Source organism: Pezoporus occidentalis, unplaced genomic scaffold (assembly GCF_034315485.1).
Source record: "Pezoporus occidentalis ecotype Australia unplaced genomic scaffold, CSIRO_AGI_Poc_V1 ctg135, whole genome shotgun sequence".
NCBI lineage: Eukaryota > Metazoa > Chordata > Aves > Psittaciformes > Psittacidae > Pezoporus > Pezoporus occidentalis.
The window spans coordinates 432,363-456,362 of NW_026913157.1; the positions used below are offsets into that span (position 1 = coordinate 432,363).

At 37.6% G+C, this 24,000-nt stretch overlaps 1 protein-coding gene across 4 annotated transcripts in view; it reads right to left on the bottom strand.

Annotated features, from left to right (window-relative positions):
* Positions 1-760: 760 nt before the first annotated feature.
* Positions 761-24,000, bottom strand: part of TOX3 (TOX high mobility group box family member 3) — an 81,032-nt gene continuing 57,792 nt past the window's right edge. Inside the window, exons 3-7 of one of the 4 annotated variants that reach the window (XM_062609109.1) lie at positions 22,503-22,754; positions 7,978-8,247; positions 5,860-6,087; positions 4,569-4,649; positions 761-2,673 (exon numbers count right to left, since the gene is read on the bottom strand). In XM_062609109.1, the coding sequence (XP_062465093.1) occupies positions 1,939-2,673; positions 4,569-4,649; positions 5,860-6,087; positions 7,978-8,247; positions 22,503-22,754 (1,566 nt within the window). In that variant the 3' untranslated portion in view covers positions 761-1,938. Of the gene's footprint in view, positions 2,674-4,568; positions 4,650-5,859; positions 6,088-7,977; positions 8,248-22,502; positions 22,758-24,000 lie in introns of all 4 variants that reach the window. The other 3 variants (XM_062609110.1, XM_062609108.1, XM_062609111.1) reach the window with 3 other exon arrangements.

The window sequence follows — 24,000 nt, forward strand, 5'->3', positions numbered from 1 at the left end:
TTCCATTATTTTTTTGCTGTAGTCCGAGCACGGTAGTCATAGACATCTCCTCAAACAGGATTAGGATTCTGCTCAGGTTTGACACTTGCTGGTTTTAATTTTCATTTTATCATAAGCAGTTTAAGATTGTTGCCAGTAGTAATTTGCAATTTTTATCAAGACCTCTTCATTATAGCTTCTGACAGGACAGATGCTGTAATTAATCATGCCAGACAACTGGGGATAGTGGTCAGACTGCATTTGCTGCACAGTTACTGCAGCCAAGGAAGGGAAAGAAGAAAATAAAGAATGTATCCTATTTTTCCAGAGTGAAACAGCACTAATAACCTGACACCACATAGGGTGTGAATGTTTCCAAACCCTTCATATGCGATACCCACCCTCTCCATCTCTCCTCTACCATGTCCTACTTTTATGATAAAAGACAACTCAGGATCAGCGAAACTCTGAGTTGGGGGCTTACAGAGGGGAAGCCCATGGCAGGAGTTGTGCTTACATCTGAAATGGAAAGATACAAAGAAAACCACAATTTGTGCTTGTCTCCAAACACCACTGCTGAGAGACAGGTTCTCTATGGTGCTCCTGCAGATAAATGCAACACAGGGTACCATGAATGCTTTGTAACTCTACCACCTGCCTTCTCTGAGAGACATACACAACTCTTCAGCAGGTACAAGAGCTGATCACACTCTTGGATCCCATCAGTACCTGCTTACGCAGTATGTGCATAAAAAAAATCCAAAACATGAACTAAATTTTCCTAGAAAGTGTTTCCATAAGGCAACGTTTCCAAGTTTTCTATCAAAGACTCATGGCTCATTGGTTTTACTGAAATGTGTTTATTCTATAGCAAGATAAAAGCATTTATTTTAGATAAGCAAAATACAAACAACTTAATTGCTGCTATCATAACTCATAAAAAAGTATAAAACAGCATAAAAACACAATAAGCAATGTAGCAATTAATAATTCATGTTACCAGTGTTTACATTAAAGCCTCATTTATGAAAACTTTACAACACATGATATGAAAACTTACAACTTTTAAAGAAAATATTTACATTGATCATTCGGTGGAGTTTCATTTAAATATTCCACTGCTTTTACAGCGTATTAAAAACTCTTGCTTTCATCTCAGCTTTCTGTAATAACAGTTTTATTTAAGTGCATTCCCCTTTTAAAAATACAGTGTATTCCATCTGAAACGTATCACTTCAACACAGAATATAATATTCACATTTGTTCTGTAACTGGAATTAACGTAAGAGTGTTAATGTCAATATATATTTTCTTACAGACTATGATAGGTTTATTTGTAGAAATGAAGTGAAAGGTTGTTTCGAACATTTAAGTTCAGCTACTTGCATTCTGAAGACATGTAGGAGAGAAAAAACTTAAGAGCTTTGGCAAAAATCTGTGATTTACTCTTTTTTTTTCCATGACAAAAATGCCATCAACTAATTCATGTTACACAAGTATGATTGTATGAAAACCAATCATCATTTTACAGGTAGTTACAACTGTGCTTTAAGGGCTTCATGAGTTCATACTGCCTTGAAGTGCACTACTCACTTTTAGAGAAAGAAAGATTGTATCTTAAAACTCTGCAAGGCCATTTTGCAGTCATAAGGTTCAGGTATTTATTAGGCCATTTGATTCACATATTGCAGGTAAAGCTTAAATAAATTAAAAAGGCATCACACGAAAAAGAGCACAGCTGCTTTTTTTTTTTTAACAAAATGATTTATAGTCAGCTAAAAGATGATACACAGCTACATTGTAGTTCTTTATTGCCTATCTAATAGACACTTCAGAGCATCATTTGATCTGTTATGCATCCCTGCATAACTACCATCAACAATTTACAGTTTTTAGCTAAATATGGTTTATTCTTATCCCCTTCACCACTAAAAAGCCATGTTACAGGATCATTTCTTTTCAGAAAATACTGACCTGTGATAACACTTGAGTCTGTGTCTGAGATTGTATTTGTGACTGGTGCTGCTGAGGTGCTGGCTGAGGGCTCCCAATGGCAGGGATGGGAGAAGTGATCTGAGAAGCTACCGGAGAGTGCTGCTGAGGAGAAGGCTGTGACTGATGTTGCATGTGCTGCATTTGCTGCTGCTGCATTTGCTGAAGCTGCATGTGCTGCAGTTGCTGTTGCATTTGCTGTTGATTAATATGCTGAAGATGCTGATGCTGTTGCAAATGCTGTTGCATGTGATGCTGAAAATGCTGTTGTTGCATTTGCTGTTGTATTTGCTGATGCATTTGATGCTGATGTAGCTGCTGCTGTTGCATCTGCTGCATCTGTTGCTGCTGGAGCTGCTGTATCTGCTGCTGCTGGCTTTGCATTGATGGACTGACTTGAGATGGAGACGGCATTGCCACCATATTTGTTCCCATAGAGCTTATCAAAGGGGCAGCAATGTTTGTTGGCATGTTTGGTGCAATTGTAACAGAAGCTACAATCTGATTCATCGGCAGTCTCATGGTTAAAGGTTTTGGAGCAATTGCTCTTGGAAGGGGCTGTTGAAGAGTTTGCGGAGACGACGACACTGTTGCATGTTGAGAAAGAGAAGTATTCAGAATAAGGGAGGAAGACAGATTTGTGGATGCCAGCGTTTGCTGAACAGAACGAATTGTCTGGGCCTCAGCAGATTCAGCAGCGGCCTGTGTTTGGAAAATAAATTAATTTTATTTTTAACAAAAGAGACATTGCTACTGTTTACAAGAAATAAAAGACACAGGTACTCAGGGAGACTTTCTCTTCTTTTGTTTTCTATCAGAAAAGATCACTGATTCACTGAACCATTGTATAACCTCTTCATCTGTCTCTGTATGATACATCCAGTTCTTTCTTGGACAAAAAACTAACTCATGCACTTGTTCAACACCAGAAAGTCACAGATGTCACATACCTTTTGTGGCTGAAAGAGCTAAAAAAGGCCAAACACTTTCTATATGTTTTCAAAAACCCCTGGTTCTTTGGAAGACAAATCTCAGCAGAAGCATATGCCCCCGCACCAGTTACAGCATAAGAGTTTATAAACAACAAAACTTCTCACGCAACTTTTAAAATTTGCTTGTAGATTTTCACATCTAAGTAATCAAGACCAAGGTATCTGCAAGAAACAAAAGCCTAAGGGAACACTATCAAGACATCCAACTGAATACCCTGGAAGGGATTCAGCTGCATCAGAGAGTGCCCTGCTTAGGGAATGCTGCCTTTTTTTCCAGTGTCCTGGAGGTTTCTGATAAGACATATATGAGGGAAAACTACAGTCCAAAAAGGTCTATTGCAATAAATTGCATCCCTACTCTCAGCAACTACCTTGGATGAAAAAGCTACAGCAATTATGTCTTAAGTTGGAGGAGGCGAGATGAAAACCGGCCTTGACTTAGAGTGCAATTTCCACTCAGACTTCCCACAAGTTACTTGGCAGCCCAGGTCCCACGGATATCGGGAGAAAATTATTTCTGATGTTTTTGAAAAAGGAACTTAAGACTGCAGAACTAAATTCCCTCAAAGGTATTTAGAATTCTAGCTGCCATTGAAGTTAGCATTGTGATACTAAACACTTTGAGAATATTATCTAAGTCCTAGAGACAACAGAAAAACACAGCTTTTCAACACAAGGAGAAGAAATTTTCCAGCTTTCAGGAACACATGTATAATGTCTGCTGTTGTATTTTTAATCAATAATTAAAACACACAGCAACTTTCTGTGTGATTTACTAATGCTCTGCAGTTGTATGTTCAAATAAACATCATCAGGAGTTAGATAGCATCACTTCCTTCTCTTGCTTTCTTGATATCAAAGATATTTTTGTAATTGATCTTTATGAAATATTGGTAGAGAAATAACTACCTTGATTAACTTTTAATCATGTTTTAGATGTCCATAAGCATATTTCCGTTTATGGTATTCAGATGCAACAGATCTACAACCAGAGTAGTGCTGCTGCTTAGAAAGGTAAGTTCTCAAATAAGACAGCAGAGCTTTGTTTTCTTCACAAAGTTTTATTTTACTTCAGCATCCACTAAAATACTCCATATAGCTTTGTGCCAGCTAGTCTATTTGTAGGTACTCTCCAAATTCAGAGCCACCACACATTTCTTCCCCTCACCTGCAAGAATCACTTAAGCTTTGCCATGTAGTAACTGCTCTCCAGCTCCACACAAAGCAAGTCCATCTTTTGAGGAGCACTTGAGGAAAAAACAAAACTCTGCAAATAGCTTGCAAATGTTAATGTCAGAAGGTCACTGTATTTTTCATGACTGAATTTTACTTTTGCAGTGAAGTGCATTATTTTGCCACCATAAAGGATTATGTACATTTGCAAAGTTATTGTTTGGTAATCATTACTGTGCCATTGGAGAGATGACTTTTCTTTGCAGACACTAAGCAGGGTTCAAGAAGCAGCACAACATCTGGTAGAGCTCTATTAATGCAATCCTAGGATTCTACTTCTATTTTGCATAACACCACACCCCCCACCACCAATATTTAAACACCACTGCCAAAAGCTAACTTCCATTGCATGGAAGGCATTATTAGGCTTACCTTAGAAACAAGGCTTGCTCTATAGGCTGCAAGTGCCTTTAGATACTCTTTTTTGGCAGCTTCAGTTTTTCTTTTATACACCTGTTAAAAGAGATCACAATTTCACCAACTTCAATTATTGAGGTGGTTTTGCCAGAATGAAAAGAAACAAAAAACAGAGGCCAAAATCACCAGAAAATACTCTACTGTTACATGTGCTTTTTCTTCCCTGGCTACAGACTTTCAGGTCTACCGCTGGACCAAAACTTATATTGTGAATAAAAAAGGTGGCTAGAACAGCCAACTGCTTGACAAGACTACCTATGCACACTTTACTTCCCCAGGAAATACTATCTTAATGACCCTAAGTAAATACAATATTAGAACATGGTGTATTTCAGCTCCTAAGAAGTATCTGCAGTAGTATAAAATAGCAGAAGATGTCTATGCAATATTTTTTTTAAACAAACATTCAAAATACATATAAAAAAAAAAACATCTTTAGAAAAGTTGTTTCATAAAGCTTGGACGTTTCACTTTCCCCAAAGCCAGTATGAGGGAATAAAGTCTGCCTTTAAATCATGTTCACCATCATCTGTTAGATTACACTGAAGGTTTCCAAATGTATTTGATAAACAAGACCACTCACATCTTGCTGGAAGGCATCCTATGTAAAATCTACTTTTTCATCACAGCTTCCATTACCTGTTGCTGCAAGGAGTATCAAGCAAATAGCCTCAAAGGATTTCCCCCCCTCCACTTCCATCCATGTGGAGGAGTTACTTGTGTGTTGAAAGAAGAACAACCCTCAAGGAAGAATAAATCTCATCATTCTGCACCAAGTTTGAGTTGGAGGTAACATTTTACACACGACATTGTAATGAGGCAGATGATTGCCTTCAAAGGCTGGAAATCAATACGCTTTGTAACAAATTCATAAGGCAGATAAAGGGAAATACTAAATGTGCTGTACCTTCCCCTTTTCTAACTTACAATTAATAGGAAACAAGAGCTTTGAAATAGGAATCATCAAAAGACAGTCTGAACAGGTTTCTAGGACAGTATCACCTGAGATTTTTTACAAACTGCCCTTTAAAATTTGAAGACAAACACAGCCATTTAATACTACCTACTGCCTCTTATAACAAAATGCTTTTAGGTACCAGGTCTTCAGCAAGTTCAAAAATCAGTATAGCTCTAAAAAGGAAGAGGTCTACATCAGCAAGTAGCATGTTCTACTCAGAATAAAGGTAAGAAGATATTTTTTTACAAGGATTACTATTTTACTTCTTGCCCTGCATCAATTTTTTACCTGTTTCTGTTCTTCTCCTAAACTGTCCCACATAGAAGCCACTATTTTTGAGACCTCTCCAAATGTAGCATTCGGGTTCTGCCCTTTAATTGCAGCTTGTGTATCCCTGAAAAAAAGGGCATATGCTGACACTGGCTTTTGTGGCTCATTGGGATCTTTCTTTTTCTTCTTCTTAGGAGTCTTGGGCTTCTTGCCAGAATCTGGGGCAGCTCTTTTTTCTCCAGTAGCCTAAAAAATAGTAACAGCGAGAACAGTCAATATATGCATGAAATAAGGTTAATTATGAAAAAATTACTGACAGTCTGGTTTAATAATATATGGGTAAAACTACTATGTAGGCAATATTTTGGAGAGTCCCGTTGCGCAAGACTTTCTCCTCCCAAACAGTTCTTAATTTCATCAGATCTACTGGAACTAAATGTATGAATAGTTACTACTCCTTGTAAGCATAGCTGAGAGAGTCAAATCTTCCAAGCCTGACCTGAAAAAATACACCCTAATGCTAATTTGTATTAAAAAATAACTAAAGGAAAAAAAAACCAAACTACAGTATATTTTGAATTGGCAGCCTATGTTTTTCTATTAAGATGTAATTTCAGCAGCAGAGACTTAGAAGAGCTTGGAGGTATTTCCTGATTCCCACACTTAGACTATCAAGTAAGACATGGGTCAGAGGTTAAAAAGCCCACTCTTCAGGCAAAAAGCAGTAGCAACTCTGCTGCTTCTATCCACCTGCAGCAAACACCCACTGTGTCCAGCACACACCTCCGATGCCCCAGTGCAGGGTCAGGTGCCCATGCAGTACCATTGGAGGCTCAGGTCACTGCCAGGCACTGGTACTGCTCCTACATCTCCCTCTTGCCCCTGGGATGGGGAACCCCCACAGGAGCACACCAGCATACAGGTAATTCTGGTCCCTGCATGCACCTCCTGCCCTGTACCATCTTTCATTGAACTATGCACAGATTATTGCAACAAGGGAATAATGTGGCTCTAAATATACCTCCATGATATACATTTTACCTTGATATTTTGAGGATCCTGTGTAATGATCTTTCCATATGCACAATTTCCATTAACTTGATGAGAAAACCTGTCATGGAACAGTCTAAACTATGCCCTTTAAATATACTGATATGATAACGTTTGTGCTTTATTTTGTTGATAAAATTTTCCTTTTATAACAGATTTATTTAAAGCAGTGTAAAATGACTAAACTTTCAGTTAAAAGAAAGCTTATTTTATTTCTGTCTAAATGCATCTATGTTTTATACGACTCTAAAGAATACCAAAATGACAAAACTGTCCAAAGTTTCACCAGATCTATAAAATCTGAAATAAATTATGAAAGTATTAAACCATATATATATATATATATGTATGTATATATATATATACAGTCGGGGTATTTGCAATACACAATGGAGCTGTGAAAACAGTGCTCTGGATGCTAAAACTTTACATGGGATTAGAAGGCAACACGAGAAGTTCATGAAAGAAAATTTCTCTGCAAGTTATTAACTACAAAGACATCACTTCTGGCTCAGCAAGTACCTGACCACAAAACATGCTCTGGAGAAGTACCATTCTTGAAAGGGGCCTACACGGATGCTGGAGAGGGACTCTTCATCAAAGACTGTAGTGATAGGACAAGAAGTAGTGAATACAAACTTAAAGAGGGGAAGTTCAGGTTAGATATAAAGAAGAAATTCTTTACTGTGAGGGTGGTGAGGCACTGGAATGGGTTGCCCAAGAAGTTGTGAATGCTCCATCCCTGGCAAGTGTTCAAGGACAGGTTAAACAGTGTCTTGGGTGACATGCTTTAGTGTGAGGTGTCCCTGCCCATAGCAGGGAGGTTGGGAGTAGTGGATCTTAAGGTGCTTTTCAACCCTAACTATTCTATGATTCTATGTATATTTTTACATTTATCATTATAGAGTTATTACGGAAATGTCTGAAGTGGCTAAACAGGAAATTAATCATATTTCACTATATTGTAACATTTGTATTTTATATGACCAAACTGCAGCTGAGATGATCCTGCCACCTGCCACATTCATGAAAATATAACATATAGACATGTAAGGCTTACTCACTACAGTGCCAGCAACAACTTACTCTATTTGATTCATCTGCATCTTCTTCATTTATAGAGCTGGATGGGGAAGGAGTGGCTGATTTACTGGCAGGTGGGGAGGGAGAAGTGTGTGGCAAATTAGTGCCTCCTAAATTTAGCCCCAGCTGTGCACTTAGCTGAGACTGGTTAATGGTGGTTAGCTGAGAAGGAGGCATAATTCCCGAATGAGTAGCATCAGTCATGTGGACAATAGATCTCATAATCAGAGAGTGATCCTGGCGATACTGGGAAACTTGTGTGTGACTCTGATCCTAAAAGAGATTGAAACAGTATTTAGTCATTAGCAGTTACCATATAGAATGATCAGGTAAAGTTACTTTCACAGGCTTACAGAACTGACTTGCAGAACTGTCAATTTGCAGTTTGGTTTGTTTCTTTTTTGACAAATTAGATGCATTTTTAATAAATTAAATGCAGAATCAGTTTCTACACTTGCTCCAGACTTCACTTCTCCCCCCCAGTTGTGAATGAGGGTTTTTTTGTGGAATAAAAATCCCCATTTTTAAACATTTCTTCCCTTGATGCAGTGTGAAATACCCAGATAAACAGCAGGGAAGCAGGCTGACTGATGACATGGGGAAAACACTGTAACTGAGAAGACACAAACTGCCATCAAATACAGAAAGTAAACAAAACCAGGGAGGGGGACATATACAGAAAGAAAAGCATTTTTCCTTTACTGACACTCAATTATTCTTAGCTGTTACTAGTAATAGGAGCAGGTATAAAACAATCCTGTCTGAGTGGGATTTTAAAGCTGATTTAAACAAAGAACAGTTCCCAGACAGGTCTCAAGTGCAGACACCGCAGCATGCTGGAGAACGTAGTCATCCTAACCACTCCTAAAAAACCTTGTTCCACCACACAAAACTAGACATTTTTATCTTTAGCAGTCAAACACATGTGGAAGTAGCAAGCTATGTACCAATCGCCGACTTCATTTTTCTTGTACATCATGTCTCAGAAACTCAAGGACTCGCTTGGCTGTGTTTCTAGTTTCCTGGGGACACAAATTATGTCTTCTTCTACATCTGCACAACACTTACCACGTTTATAAATTAAAAGCAAGACACTGAAGGAAAAGCCAACTGGAATCTGCGTATGAACAACTCAGTTTTCTTATTTTCAACCACACACAGATCAATACACAATGAATAAACTTTTGAACAGAAGATTTTTTTCAACAGTTAAGACAATAAATAGCTCACAAATTGATTCAGCAACCTGATTAATCTATACCCATTGTTTGAACAGACAGTAACATGAGAAATAAATTAGATTTTGAAAACTTCTTCATTATTAATAACCTGCATTGCAATTAGTAGCAGGTGCAATGATCCTTAATGAAATGACACAGAACAAAGAAGCAGTGCTGGGCCCCTGGTGTACAGTCCAATGGACTTCCACAACAGAGTATGACCTTCCCAGTGCTCTTTTCTTAAAATAAGCCCAAACCAGTTTTCAAATATCTGTGTTTTCACTGAGGTAAGGTTAGCCCAAGAGACTTTCCTTGTACATTTGTACAACTCTTCCTGAACAGAGATAGTGGTTCTGTGCTCACGAAAGCCTTTTCTTGGATGGGACAAGTGCAGCCGTACAAAGAAGCAATACATATGTTAGAGAAGATGCACAACCTGCCTCATCCATCTTATGTACAAGTGCTACAGCACCCTGCTTCCCTGTAGCAATAAATCATATTATTTGGTATTCATGTGTCTTTCTGCTGATGCCTATACAGAAAAAGAAACCCTTCTTAGCACTGAAGTACATATGATGTTGCACCTGGATCCAGTACAGAGGAAGGTAACCCCATGAGCTCATAATCCAGATCCTATGCACTCTTACCCTCATTCTCCCTGTGCTTCCCAAGTAATTATCAGTTTGGCTCATCATCCATACAGCACCATGCTGTTTCTTCTACTTCTTAAATTCTTTTCATATTTTCAGTAAAGGAGTGTGCTTCCTTAGAGACGATTGCATGTGCCAAAAGTGGAGCACTTGATACAGAAAGATCAAAACATGAGACTTATTGGCTGAAATACCCATTTGCTTCAGGGCACCCTTCTGTGAAAATTTACTATCATTAACTACAGGGTCATTTTGACTGTGACTTGTATTGGTAGTGGCATCTGGAAGTCATTCAAAGTCTTTTCTAAAAGGATATCACTTTCTGCATATTACTCCATTCATTTTAGCTTACAGGCATTGCGTGAAGAAAATCTCTGCTGCTAAAGCAAAGGCGCAGATCATCAGAATGATCATTTCTCTTTGAAATGAACTTTTGTCATTATTTTTCAGGTAGAACTTTCTTGGAGGTGTTCTACACCTAAAAGGCTAGCTTTTGTTCTCTCTTCATTGTTACACAATACAGGCTTTTCTGTCTTTTACACTGAGGCAACAAAATGTGATGACGTGGGTTACAAACCATTTACTCCAAGTCTTGTCATTTTGGTTGCATCTCTGATTTTACTGAGACTAAATTCTCTTGACTTGCACTGACCCAGAATCTAATTTTATACACACTCCCATGAATTCTTAACTGTCCCTTTTTCTGACACTATTTGATGCTTGTACAGTTTTTTACATCCATTTATTCCAGATTTTCTTTTCTGGATCTCTTCCTAATTTTTTAAGCTTTTTTGTTTGGTTGTTTTTTTTTGTTTGTTTGTTTATCTTAAAATCTTTATTAAAAGCTAAAAGTGGAAACAACAATATTTTGTAGCTGGCTGTCTAGAACCAGACAGACAAGGCATGAAATAAATATTTCATGACATACCATATGAAATAAAATATTTTCTATTATTTCCAATCTCTTATAATTCACATGCACTTACGCTTATGTACATTTGATACTGACAATGTATTTTCTACACTTTTAATTTAAGTTACATGGCTAATCAATATTTAGAAAATGGCAAAGGAATGGAGATTTAATTTTTTACTGTGTGGTATGATGCTGTGGGCCTCAACCTAATGTATCTATAGAATAGCTTTTAGACAAGGAAGTATAACCCATTTTTTATGTTTGACAGTGGTTTGACAAGTAGCAAGAAGTTAGGGGAGCTAGTCAATAGCAACATGAAAGTCCACAGCATTTGTATATAGCTCCTGAGCAAACAAAATCTTCAAAGAAGGAATCAAGAAAACAAAATTTCCATCAATTATCTTAACTCTTATTTTTTCACTTACACTACAAAGACCAGTACTGAACCAAAAGGATCTGCAGCATTTCATTATGCACAAAATGTTTATCAAAGAAGTGATTAACAATGAAAATCATTTATAACAGGGGCACACACAGAAATACAAGTGCACTATCCACATGACATCCTAATTACATTACTACATGAAAATTGAAAAGCTCATGAATTCAAAATAATCCACTGAGAATACCATGAAAATTTTAAAGACTATCACAAGCTCTTTTACATAAACTTAACCAGACGTAAAAGTGATACATAAGCTTTATAAGCATTTAAGATTTTTGTAATATTATGCAAAAAATGACAGATTAGTTCTGACAAAAAATCATGAACTTCTCAAGTGGACGGAATCGAGTTTTGATTGAGCCTGATCTGCTTTACAGTCTTGGACTGAAGCTAGGCAAAACTTGGTGATTTTAAACACAAGTCAGGCAAAAAACTCAATCACTGATCTACTCAGCATGACAATCAGGCAAAGATATAATGTGTGAAACAGAAAACCAAAGAGAAATAACTCATGTGATTCCTCCACAGAATAAAATGACTTGGATCTCTCTCTTGTTATCTTACATGAGTGATACAAAAAACCCAAAGGTACAGATACATTTACTGAGGGGAATGTCAGCTACCTGTATGGTCTCTTCAGTTATACACAGGGATGAAAGAGGCAAAGTACTATCCAAAATCTTTCTCCCTTCTCAAAACGACTTTATGGCAACTATACCTAGGCACACTGGATTTCTGTCACCACTCTCTTACATGGCTCCAAAAGTACACATTAAAAAGGCATTCAGCATTTGATGCATACTAGGCCTCATCAAAGGAATCATAAGGATATCCATCCATCAAACTACCCTACTTTCAACTATTCTAATCTATTTAGACAGTTATGCCAAAGAAGTCATACTTGGGCATACTGCTAAAGTACACTTCTCACGGTATATGCCGTATCTATAGCTTACTTCGATTTGCTAAAGTAAAAAATTGACAAAATATTAATTCCTCAACAGCCACTGGAAAGCAAACAACAGACTAACGAGACCTAAAAAAACGTAATGCTGTGAACTCCCATGCTTTAATTTATACAGTATGATCCAAGGTGGTTTTCAATAATTAGTGTACCTGAGCCAGCAGAAGTGAAAGACACCATTGAGTAATAAGGGAAAAAATAAGGAAATAACAGAAGAATGAACTTTCTTTTATCAACATCCAGTTGTTAATACAGCTAGTAATACAGCTCGTATCTGTTTTGACAGCTAAATGTATCCAGCCATTACATCAAGATATGCCCCAATTTCCACTAACCCTGCATTTTGAGAATCATTTATATGCAGTAGTTTTATCCTGTTTTATCCCTGTTACAATTTTAATCTCTATGAATAGTTAACATTATATTTTAAAATATAACTAGGAAATTACTTCTTTAGAACATTTTGAGTAACCTTGAAATCTTGATTAAAATCAGTGTCTACAGCCCTCAATCATTTAAATAGGCAACAGCTCCCTAGTTAAACTCTGTAGCCATGCCAGGACTGAGCCCATGGAAGTGCCTACAGGAACATGTAGGGCTAGGATCTGCTCCTATACCACATGAGCTAGTTTAAGGAAAATGAGAAATCTGCCAACAAAAATATCTATGCAAAATCCAGCATTTATGGTTATGCTAACTGTGCCCTGGTTTCAGAAGCTGACTTAAAACATTATATATTCTATTGCCTAAGGAATTTATCACTGTCAGTGTAACATAAGCTGATGTAATATTTTAAATGATATGTTTAAGTTGAATGAAATGCACTGCAAAGCATAGTGAAATCTTCACTTGTCCCTGTCTGTAAATTACTCCCCTTACTTTGGGGTAAATCAGCATATATCTATAAGAAAACCTTAATACTCTTTTTCTCCACAAGTAAAGTATAGCTAAAAGAATCCAATTATCTAAATTTTTACTAGATTGGAATTCAATGCCAATCAAAACAAATCAAACTAACAGGATGCTTTTCTCTGTCAGAGATTAAATCCTTACCTAATAGAATACCAAAGAGTTGCACTTGGTACTGCCACTACTGAGGAACTGTCCTTCCTCTCCCCTCCACAGACACTGCCATCACTAATAGATCTGTCAAACTGCAGCTATCAGAAGATTCACTACAAGCAGCAATTTCTTTTTTCTGGCAATGAGAAAACTCTCACGGTTTGCTTCATGTCCCTGTTGAAAAGTAAACCTTACCTAATTTAATTCCCAAATAAAGACTTCAACAAACAGTACATGTCCATTCAGAAAAAAAAGTAAAAAATTATGCTTGCAGCTGGATCTAAAACATCAGTTGATGAGAAGAGGCTTACACGCATTCTGCTCCCTGAAGTACATGAAGAATACTCCCATTTCTTGGTCTGTCTGTTCCCCAAGTTCAGCTACACCAAAAATTACTCTTTTCTGTTCACACAGAGCACATACACCACAGCAGAGACATGAAGAAAAAAAAAACAAGAAAACAAAACAAAACACAAAAAACATGAGGGCCCACTGATGTAGTCCTCAAAACTGATCAACTATTTCCTTTTCTTCTGGCAATCACAGATGTCTCTAGAAATTCACCTCCTGCTATATGAGTTTCCTTACATGGCTGCAACCTCCAAGTTAAACATGTCTTATTGGAATGTTTCTCATTTATTGTGCCTTGCTTTTCCTTGGAGTCTGACCTGCAACCATGTTTGCAGTGGCCCCTCGTGTGGCTAATGTTCCTCACACTCCCCTCTGCAGCAGACCTTCCTTCAGAGCAGACCTGACCAGTTCCAGGACATAGAGGGCTGTGAGACACCAAATCACAAGTTAAAACCATTTCTTCCATGGAACCACATTTGGGGATTAGGCAGTAGAGCACAGCACCACCTCAGAGATGCAGTGCCAAGCAAGAAGGTGCCAAGGGATGGATGGGGCCAACCAGCCTCGGCACCTGCTGACCAACACTGCTCCAGTCCCAGGTCTGGGCACCTCTGCGACACCTCTGCAGCCTCTACTGGTACCTGCCCATTTGCAGCATGCTCAGCTATCTTTAACAAAATGTTGCATTACATGGTGAAGTAATACTAAAGCTCACAGCTAGGCCAAAATCACACACAACTACTGCAGTAAGAGACAATGACTTTTCTCTGAAATGCTTATAATTCCTACCCAAGATGACTCACCACAGTCAAATGGAGGGGTTGCTGTTTGGGAACTTTGTTCTTACCCATTTACCTTCCTATGACTCTGTCACTCCCTCATGCAGTCCCCAAAGTAGGCTGAAAGATCAATGCTTCTTGGCTGCCTCAGCTGCTATTAAGTCATTCTGCTCTGGAAAGGGCTGTGCTCTTGCAGATCAGCAGCATCGCAGGCTTGCTACAGCCCTCCACCCACCAACAGCAGCAGCTATGGATGCTTCAGTATCACTTAATTCTTTATAACCTAATTTTTACACCATTTTGCAAAGGCATTTAGAAACATATTCCTCACTCTCTTCTCCCCCAAACATCTACCATACTTTAAAGCATATTGAATCACACTCCTTTTGGACAAGGTACCCAACAGCATGATCACAATACATGTGTGACTCAGATCACAGATCTGGGCTCTCATCTGATGAGCCTCTTGGCATGATGAGTTTCTCTTCAAATTAGCAGTACAAGCTTAGGTCTGCTGTATGCAAACAGCAAAGGCACATTGCAAACAAACCCTCGATACTTAAAATTAAGTCTCAGAATGTCAGATAAATGCTGTTAGCAGTTTTGTTACAACCTCTACAACTTTAGGTGCTTCAGCTACCAAATCAAAGGCAGACTTCAAAGGTTCTTGTTTATGCAGTAAGCAACATGGGAAGAGACTGCAAGAAAGCATGACAACTAACAAACATTATCAAAGGTAACAAGAACTGTGTAAGAAATCAAGAAACTGGGGGGGGGGGGGGGGGGACAGACACAGGGGTTACATAGCCCTTGTTAAAAAATTGCTATGAGTGCTGGTAGTTATGTTCGGGGGGGTATTTTTTGGGGGGGGATGGGTTGGGGGCAATTTGGGAGTTTTTGCTTGGGTTTTGTTTGTTTGTTGTTGGTGGCTTATAAAGCAAATCAGAAAAATAGGTCTCGTTATCGTTTGTACTACCAGAGCCGTGTATTTTCTTTCTAGCTACCTGACAACATAGAATAATTTAAAACTGTACAGACATTTAGCACTTCTTCATAGCTTGAGAAATTGAAGTGGAAGCTGAGCATTGCATAAGCTGTCGAAGGGAAACACAGGTGTCAACAGCAGGGAATAGCAGGAATTGCAAAGGAAGTTTTCAAATGACACACAAGAACAAGGGTGGCTGGGACCAATGAAGTGCTTGGCCAGGTACAACATATCCAGACCAGCTGCATTTTCTGTCTCGTTTGGCTGGCTTAAGAAAGTAACACCTGATTTACAGAGGCAGAATAGTTTAAAGCCATGGCAGAGGCTTAAGGCTCAGCTAGCATTCACAATCATATATGTCTGTGTTCTTTCTGAGCTCAGCTCTCAAGGGTATCGGAGATTCTCCCTAATTCCTGACAGCTTTCCCACAGGGTTATGTAATTTTTCACATACTCATATGGCACATCACAATTTTTTTCAAAGCTGATGGTTCTCGATTTAGGCATTATTAATATAAACCAGTCACAGTCTTTTTTCCCGACTGTTCTGCCAATGTTACTGTGTTTCTCTTCTTTCATGCCTAAGTCCCTCACATATCTCAATATGTAATAACCTACTGGCATCACTCTAATTTTTACCACCACCAAGAAACTGCTATTCAGTTAGGTGTCTTTGGCAACTGTTGCCATTTTGTTTGCTATGGACAGGTCCTTCCCTGCAGTTACTATGAGTTGCTAATTTTTGGAAACACCAGAATACATTTCCTTCTCCAGCCATAAGGGCTTATTAACAGATGGCTCATTGTGCTGTATCGATGAGAAAGGAGGGAAGGGCATGTCTCTCAGAAAAGTGACTACATTATCCACACTGATTACTACAATGTCACCGAGGACATGAAAATCTACACACTATTAAACCCCTATTATTTAGTACATCATCAGGCTAGCACTGTCTTCATATCACATTAGAGTCATTGCAGGAAGCCACCTCTATCTGTGGCCTCCAGGGATTCCAGCCCATTGTCCACCTCCCCCAGAAGGTCCCATGAGCTGTGCATATACACTCCCTGAAAAGTAACTAAAAACACACAGCCACATCATTAGACCTAAAGTAACATCTTTAACCTTTCACCAGTAAAAGAAGTCAGACTCTCTAAAGACTTGAAAGTTCATCAGCAAAGCACATAGCTCAGATCTGTGACAGAAACCAGATCATCACAGCGCTGAGCTGACAGTGGACACCAGAAATGCAAAATCCCGACATAGTCTTAACGGTCTAACTTTACAAAGCATCCACCACCATTTAAAAGCTTCTGTATATGGCCAAAGGTTACGGACCTGAGCCACCAGAGCATCATTTAATTTGGTATTATTTAATTTTGAGATTAATTTTCTTGGTACCAAAAAGTATTAAAAACCATGGTTTTTAATGGCTACCATTTCTGCTGAGAAAGGCCAACACAAGCCGAAATGACAGTTGATTTTAGAACTCGACTTTGGTTAATCCACCAAAGTAACCAAAAAAAAAAAAATAGAAGTAAGAAAACTCTGAAGATAATCTCTCTAGTCAGAATAGTTGCCATTCTTATAAATGGATAATTATAACCTTTTAGAATTAGTTGCATGTTTTAGATTAAAGATGACAATAAACATGTTCATAACAATAACAAGGGCTTGTTTGAATAAACCATTCCAGGCGTTAAACACATTAATGACCCATGAAATAACTGTTTCATTTGCAACACGTTAAACAATGTTGTTATAATATTGTATTAATTGAAAACCTACCCATTCTTTCTAGATAGGAGATTACAGACTGGGTATTGAAAGAGAAATCTGCAAATAACTTTCATTGTAAAGGAAAATTAAACATACAAATTAGAGGCACGCAGTCTGGTGAGTAGTGAAATAACTGTCTTTTGCCAATTTTAAATTAACTTTTTTAGCTTTTATTCTTGCAATCTTTTGTTGATCTATTCTATTTAAGGCTAATTAATAATTTGGAAATTCAAACTACTAAAAAAAATTTAGACCTTCAAATAAAAGGCACCGTTTTGAAACTTTAATAATATTATTGTTGTATGCAGCCTTTAAAAAGGGCAAATTTGCAACTCAGCTCCTTAAAACCACATCATTGAGCTGTTTATTAAAAAGTCTGTTCCTGAAATAAAAGCAATAGTCACCATCGTGTCTTTGGCTTGAGCACAGTGCCACTTCTAAGTACCAATGTCATTAAAGATGAGCATATTCCACTATGAATTAGCCTTATCTGTGCAGAATCCTGAATGCACTGATGGCACGGCAACAATTATTAAATATAAACAGGCTCAAATCCTTAACAAATAGAAAACACATTTTCTCCAGCAGCACAAGTAATACAAAGAGCAATATATGTAAAATTATCTGTCTGGGTTTGTAACATCTGTACTTTTTTGAATTAAAAAAAAAACAGACTGAAAAGAGACAATTATTTTACTGTCTGTTTCTTAGATATCAGAAAGAGAACTTTGAAATCCATCAAAGCTAACCTTCTGTTATGTACAACAGGGTAAGCTGAAAAGAATGTTAACAAGTTCAATTTTCATTTAATCAGCACTACTGCTCTCTGAAATGTTTCATTGCAGGAAAGAAATAAAAATAATCTATATGGTAATTATGAGGATGAATCCCCCAGTAACTTTCAGCTACATGAAAGGTCAGTTCTATTCAAGATATTTTATCAGTCCCCTGCACATACTCCTGTCCTGTCATTTTAAATCTGAACAGCATTTTATTTTCCCATTTACAGCTACCTGCAGAATTAAGTACTTAAGCCAAATAAGAAGAAAAAAAAAAAAAGAAAAAGAAAAAAAAAATGTTGAATGCTGGCAAAGGCTATAATAGCATGGAGACAAATAGTTCAGCTGCTCTCTCTCAAGCCTCTGGGGCTGCAGATTTTTCTTCTCCTGGTGCACTGTGGGTATTCAAAACTTGTTCAACATGATTTCATTTCATTTCAGGCACTGCCTGAGAAAACTAAATTACAGAATCAATCATACAGAAGGTCAGAGTGAGACTTCATTACAAGTATTGCATGCTTGCATGAATATCTTTCATTTATGACTGACCCAATATGTCACAATAGCTGTCTAGTAAAAATAATCCACTTTCTGAAATTGATGTACTACTGATGTCAATGCTACTCAGCAGGCTGGGCAGATTAGAGAGGTGTTCAAAAAAGGAACCCTCAGGAGCACAAGTGTAGTTTTATGGAATTGCCACAGTTTGCAGATTAAAATAATTTTTCTATGGGCAGCCCAGCAGAAAACAGAGCATTAATATAAAATACTGCGGGCTGATTTTTAATGAGGGTATTGCTGCTGATTTCCACTTATTTATATTCAAGTATTTATGGGGATAATATTTGCATCATATAAATTCAAGTGTTCTTTCAAGTCAAATGTACATCAACACACCATTTTTCAGTGACTCATTTCTGAACATCAGAATTTCATTTGCATGTAATTAAAATATTAAAATTAATCAAACTGACTCTATTTTATCTCCTTTTTTGTTGCAGTTACCCCTTCTTAAACATAGAAAAATGCTGTTAACTAAGATAAATGTGTTGTGCTTGTTGCAAATGAGAATTAATTAGCATTGTGACAAATTGTCACTCTTTCCATAGAATGTGTATCATAACAATATGAACAATTCTTAACTCATCAATACAATCTTTTAATAATTGCTAGGCCACATTAATAAATATCCTTCTGGTGCCACTAATGATTTTTTCAATATAATAATAGACAAAGAATATGTTAAAACCAGAATCTTTTATTTTTGGTTTTCCTGTGGGAAATATGTGAGACACTTGCAGAAATATTACAAGATGGCTAGCTAATGCCATATCTTGAGGAAGACACAGGAAAACCTTGACATAACCTATTTTTAACCATGCCTCTGGCAATTCTGAATTCAAGTTTATAGGTGAACATGTCAGGTAGTACATAGAAAAAAGCCAAAGACACACAGTATTGATCATCATTCTGTCCAAGCCCATTTTAGTTTTTCAACATTTGTGATTTAAAATCTCATGACATTTCTTCAAGGTGAAATTCTTCTACTGGACTTTTCAACAGGGTAGGACTACATTTATATAAATTACATAGTGTTTACAGGAAAGCTCTTTAATATTTCACAAGATAAACTCAGTGCAGTTCATATTAAAATAATTTTAGTTATATTCAGCTAAAGAAGCTTTAGTGATTAGCAATACACTACTAATACAGCCTTTAAACAAGACTATCCTAGTACTGCTGGGTGAGAACATTGTTCTGTAAGTGTATACGAACATCATAATTATTTTACAACCCCATCTTTAGTTCTTTCATATATAGTAAATTCAATTGACCATGAAATGAAATTTCACAGTTAAAATGCCTCCTTTACATTTTTTTATTGCTGCAATAAAGTTTTTATAGCTCCAAGGCAAGGTAATTCATGAAATGTCTAATTTAAAGATTAAGTCTAATAGTATTAATAAATAAATATTTACCAGTTTAATAAAGTCACATTTTTCACATAAAAGATGATATGTTTTCATTTTCTGTTTTTGAAATACAGATTAACTGCCGGAAATTTTGAATACTAAAGAGAACTATGTGAGCTCAGCGGGAACCTACGCAAAGACCTTCCGTTATGTTTTTAAACTTCCTGTAACTATCCAGCATTTACTAGCAAGAGAAGATGACTACTGACTAAAACACAATGGCAGGGGCCACTCCAGCACACAGTATAAAACCAATCAAGCAGCTGTGGGGAAGTGTCTGACAAAAGAACTATGTGGCTCCTCCATGTGAAATTACTCAATTCATCAATTCTCTGCAGCAAAACTACACATAAGATACCAATCTGCAGCTTTGAACTGGCAATCACCCTAGAAAAATGCCACTGGACTGTAAGGGATGCAAAAGCATGAGTTTCTCTAGATCTTCTCTTTGACCAGTATGGGAACAAAATCTTACTACTACACTATGCCATGAATTTCTATATTGCAGAATCTACAAAAGAAGCAAAATATGAAAAGCCTTTCACCCAGTGCAAGAAGAGGTACAAGGAGGCCTATTCTGGCTGGAACTGTTTAGGTGACAGTATTCACTCATGGAAGAATCCAATTCAGTGAAAGGATGCAAAATTAAAAGGCAAAACCGGGTCAGGTTGCAAACCACTTGATAACATTGAGGGGATACTCATACACATAACACAACACTAATCCAGCCCATGATATTTATTACATATTCCTGAGCAAGTTTCATAGTATCATAGAATCATCTAGGTTGGAAAAGACCTTTACCATCAACTCCAACCTTTCCTTTACCCCAGGACTGCCAAGTCCACCAAATTTCATTGTATTCAGTGTACACATGCTTCATTACTTTAGTTTTCCACGTAACATTCATGAATCTCAGGTTATATTAATGTGATTTTTCTTTAGTAGTTGCCCAAAATATCCAGTGCATACAAAATGCAACACAAAATGGGATCTGAAAAAAAAGTTGTATCCTGCAAGGCCTGTTTTATACAGTTCCTGCTTTGTATCTGTGGAGTTACTGAATTCTGTACCTCTAAAGTAGTCAGCAGTTTGTGCTTAGTTCTGTGCTAGCTACTCTTCATGAAGTTTCCTCCCCAAGGAAGCACTAAAATTTGAAATGAAGTCAGAAGCCTGCAGAATTCCACAGAAATATTTGCTGCATGTTGATTTGCATATCTTTAATCAATTTTTGCTTGCCAGGATAATAAAAAACAATGTACATGAAATCATAAACATGACAACACAATTTTTATTATAGTCCAGCAGTAAATCTGTATTTTCACTACACAAAGTTTAGCAAAAGGTCCTATATAAAACAACTTATCAGAAGTTGATGAAAAATATCTGTTCAAGCTAAACAATCGCTCTGTCTTCAATATGCAATATAGAAACTAATTCTAATTCTAACCACTGAGTTTAAAATGCTAAGTATGATGAACTGACTCACAGCTGTGTCTCATCACTGTGACTATGAATGCTACTGCACAGTGCTTAGAGAAATCCAAGCAGGGAGATCCCTCAATAAAAGGGAAATATAAGTGGAAACTGCCTGTATGCCCTCGCGCCGAGATCAGAGCCATACAGTATGTATAGATTCTGGAGAAGACTCCATGCAGCCTTGGTTTTCATTGTTGTAATTAACAGGAATCATCACAGGAATTAGCCTAAGCGTACCCGTCAGTCAGCCCTTCCCCACACCCAGATCATCGTTTCCCATTCCTGGGGTGCTAGAAACAGCCCAGGAGAACAGGCTCAAACTGCTTCACCCTCTATGGTCAACAAGAGCACTAGACAGAACATAGTCTTCTTATGGCCCTGTATTTCTCAGTATGGTCAAGATAATACATCCATATTATACAAGTTAAAAAAAAAATAAATAAAAAAATCTATTTCAAGTTAAACAGATTTAGGCCATGGAACATACAGAAAAATAGGGAAATAAAAGGGGTTTTATTGCTGGCATACTGTGTCTGGCTCCCTTTCTAAACTGCTTTCAATACTGCACTTTCAAAATATCCTGATAGCTGTCAGATGTGGGTCCTGTATTTGAAATACAGACAAGCAATTCCTTCCGAGTGCTGTAGCTCACCCTGACCAACAAAATGGTCTTTCAAATCTTGATGGCAGTGTCAACTGTATAACACAATTTTGAACTTTAGCAGTGCTTGGGATGCACATGATGCCAGTGCATATGGGCTTCCAAGTCTATTCCCAAAATTTGAACACTATGTTTGTAAAACCTGACTGCTTCTTCAGAAGAGATCTGTTCACACACAGTATACCCCTGCACTGTAATCTTCCTGAATCCACCAGTATTAAACCCTTAACCATTTGCCAACTGCCTAAGGGAACTGAATAATAGCATATCATTGTTTGCTCTGTAACATTCACAACACATGTCAGTGTTCATACAGAACACTCCTGCACTTGATGCAGAACATTTGCAAATGTTTGTTTGGACCAAAACACTGGAAAATTATCAGATCTTCTGAGAGGTCTATTAAAACTGATAGATGACACAAATCTGTATTACTGTGCCTTGACAGACATTAGGCAATGGAAACATACAAAGAACCAGACCTACCATAGGCAATCCATTGCTGTGGATGATGCCATCTTGCTCCACAAGATTGCGGGATATTGTAATAGAGGGAAGATCCAAGCTCTGGGGGGGAAACTGAGGTGTAAATTCATTTGCTTGTGCAGGCAGCTGGTCACCAAGGCTCTGAAAAGGCATCAGTAAATCTGCCATCCCCAGGGTGGGGTCTGACTCGGGGGGGGGGGTAATGGGTGGAATTTCAAACTCTTCATCCCCAAGGCTCGGTGTATGGAATGTCTGCTAAAAAAGGACAGGACAAGGAAAACCACGTTAGGGCACATGGCTCTCAGCAACCTCCTCCAGACCTGCAGTCCAAATCTTGCTCTGATTTCAAATGCAAACTCTATTTGCAACAGAATTTTTAAGTTTTGTATGCTGAGGGGGTTTGTGGATCATTCTGAGTAAAGATTTAAGTCTCATTATCATATGGCTTTAATGGAGTATCAGTATTAACAGTTTTTTAATGCCTACTTAATTAGCAACATCTGTCTGTTGCTAGTCAGAATATCAGCTACATTGGATTTGGCTGTATAACAAATTGCCACTTTACTGATATGTTAGTAAAATAGCACAAACACCTTACATTACTCTCATGCTTCATAAAATACGGACAATTTTGTAGCGTGCGCACACACACACGTACAACATTAATTCAGCACTGACCATTTCACACCTTTTGCTTCCTTTTTATGCACTAATAAACATGACATATTATAATTCTGGTCTTTATTTCTTTTCCATCCCAAAAGCACAATGCACCCTTTTAAGCAACGGTTGTAATGGGGAGGAAAGACACGTATAAAAGAGTGACGGTGATTGCAGCAGCTTCCAGTACTTTCTGAAGCAAGCCAGTTTTGCTGGAACAGTAGGTTTGTCAAGAACTAAACACCTGTTAAGATGCCGTGAGCAAAACATTTACTGGCAGTTATCTTCAGGGTTTGTGCATGTTTGTACGTGTGCATGGGTCTGTCAAAGATAATCTTTATTCAAGTGGAGTCTGTATCTGGCTTCAATATTGCTGACTTTTATTTGGGAAACAAATGAGCTATGCTTATTCAGATTTCTTGTGAGTTAAATGAACTTTCATATATTATTTCAGGTCCACTGCTACTTAATAATAGAAATTCAGTGCTTGAAATTAGGCCATTTTAAATGTATCCAAATCAGCACCGTCTTGATCAAACTGGGCAGTTGGCAATCCTAAAATGGGCACTCTTGTCTTGTTCTGGACATGCAAAGCTGCTCTAGGATTTGTTTGTTTGCATTAGTTCAGGATTTGAGTTCGGGGGGGGGGTGTTTTGTGTATTATTTACATTGTTTGAACGAGTGACTTAATGCCAGTTAATTTAAAAATTATAAGTTCAGTGAAAGAGCTCATTAACTACTGCAAATTGTCATCCTTCAAACTGTTAATGATGATATAAATTAATAACCACTTGAGAGAAGATGGAAACTGAAACACAAGAAAAACCTTCACTTGCAT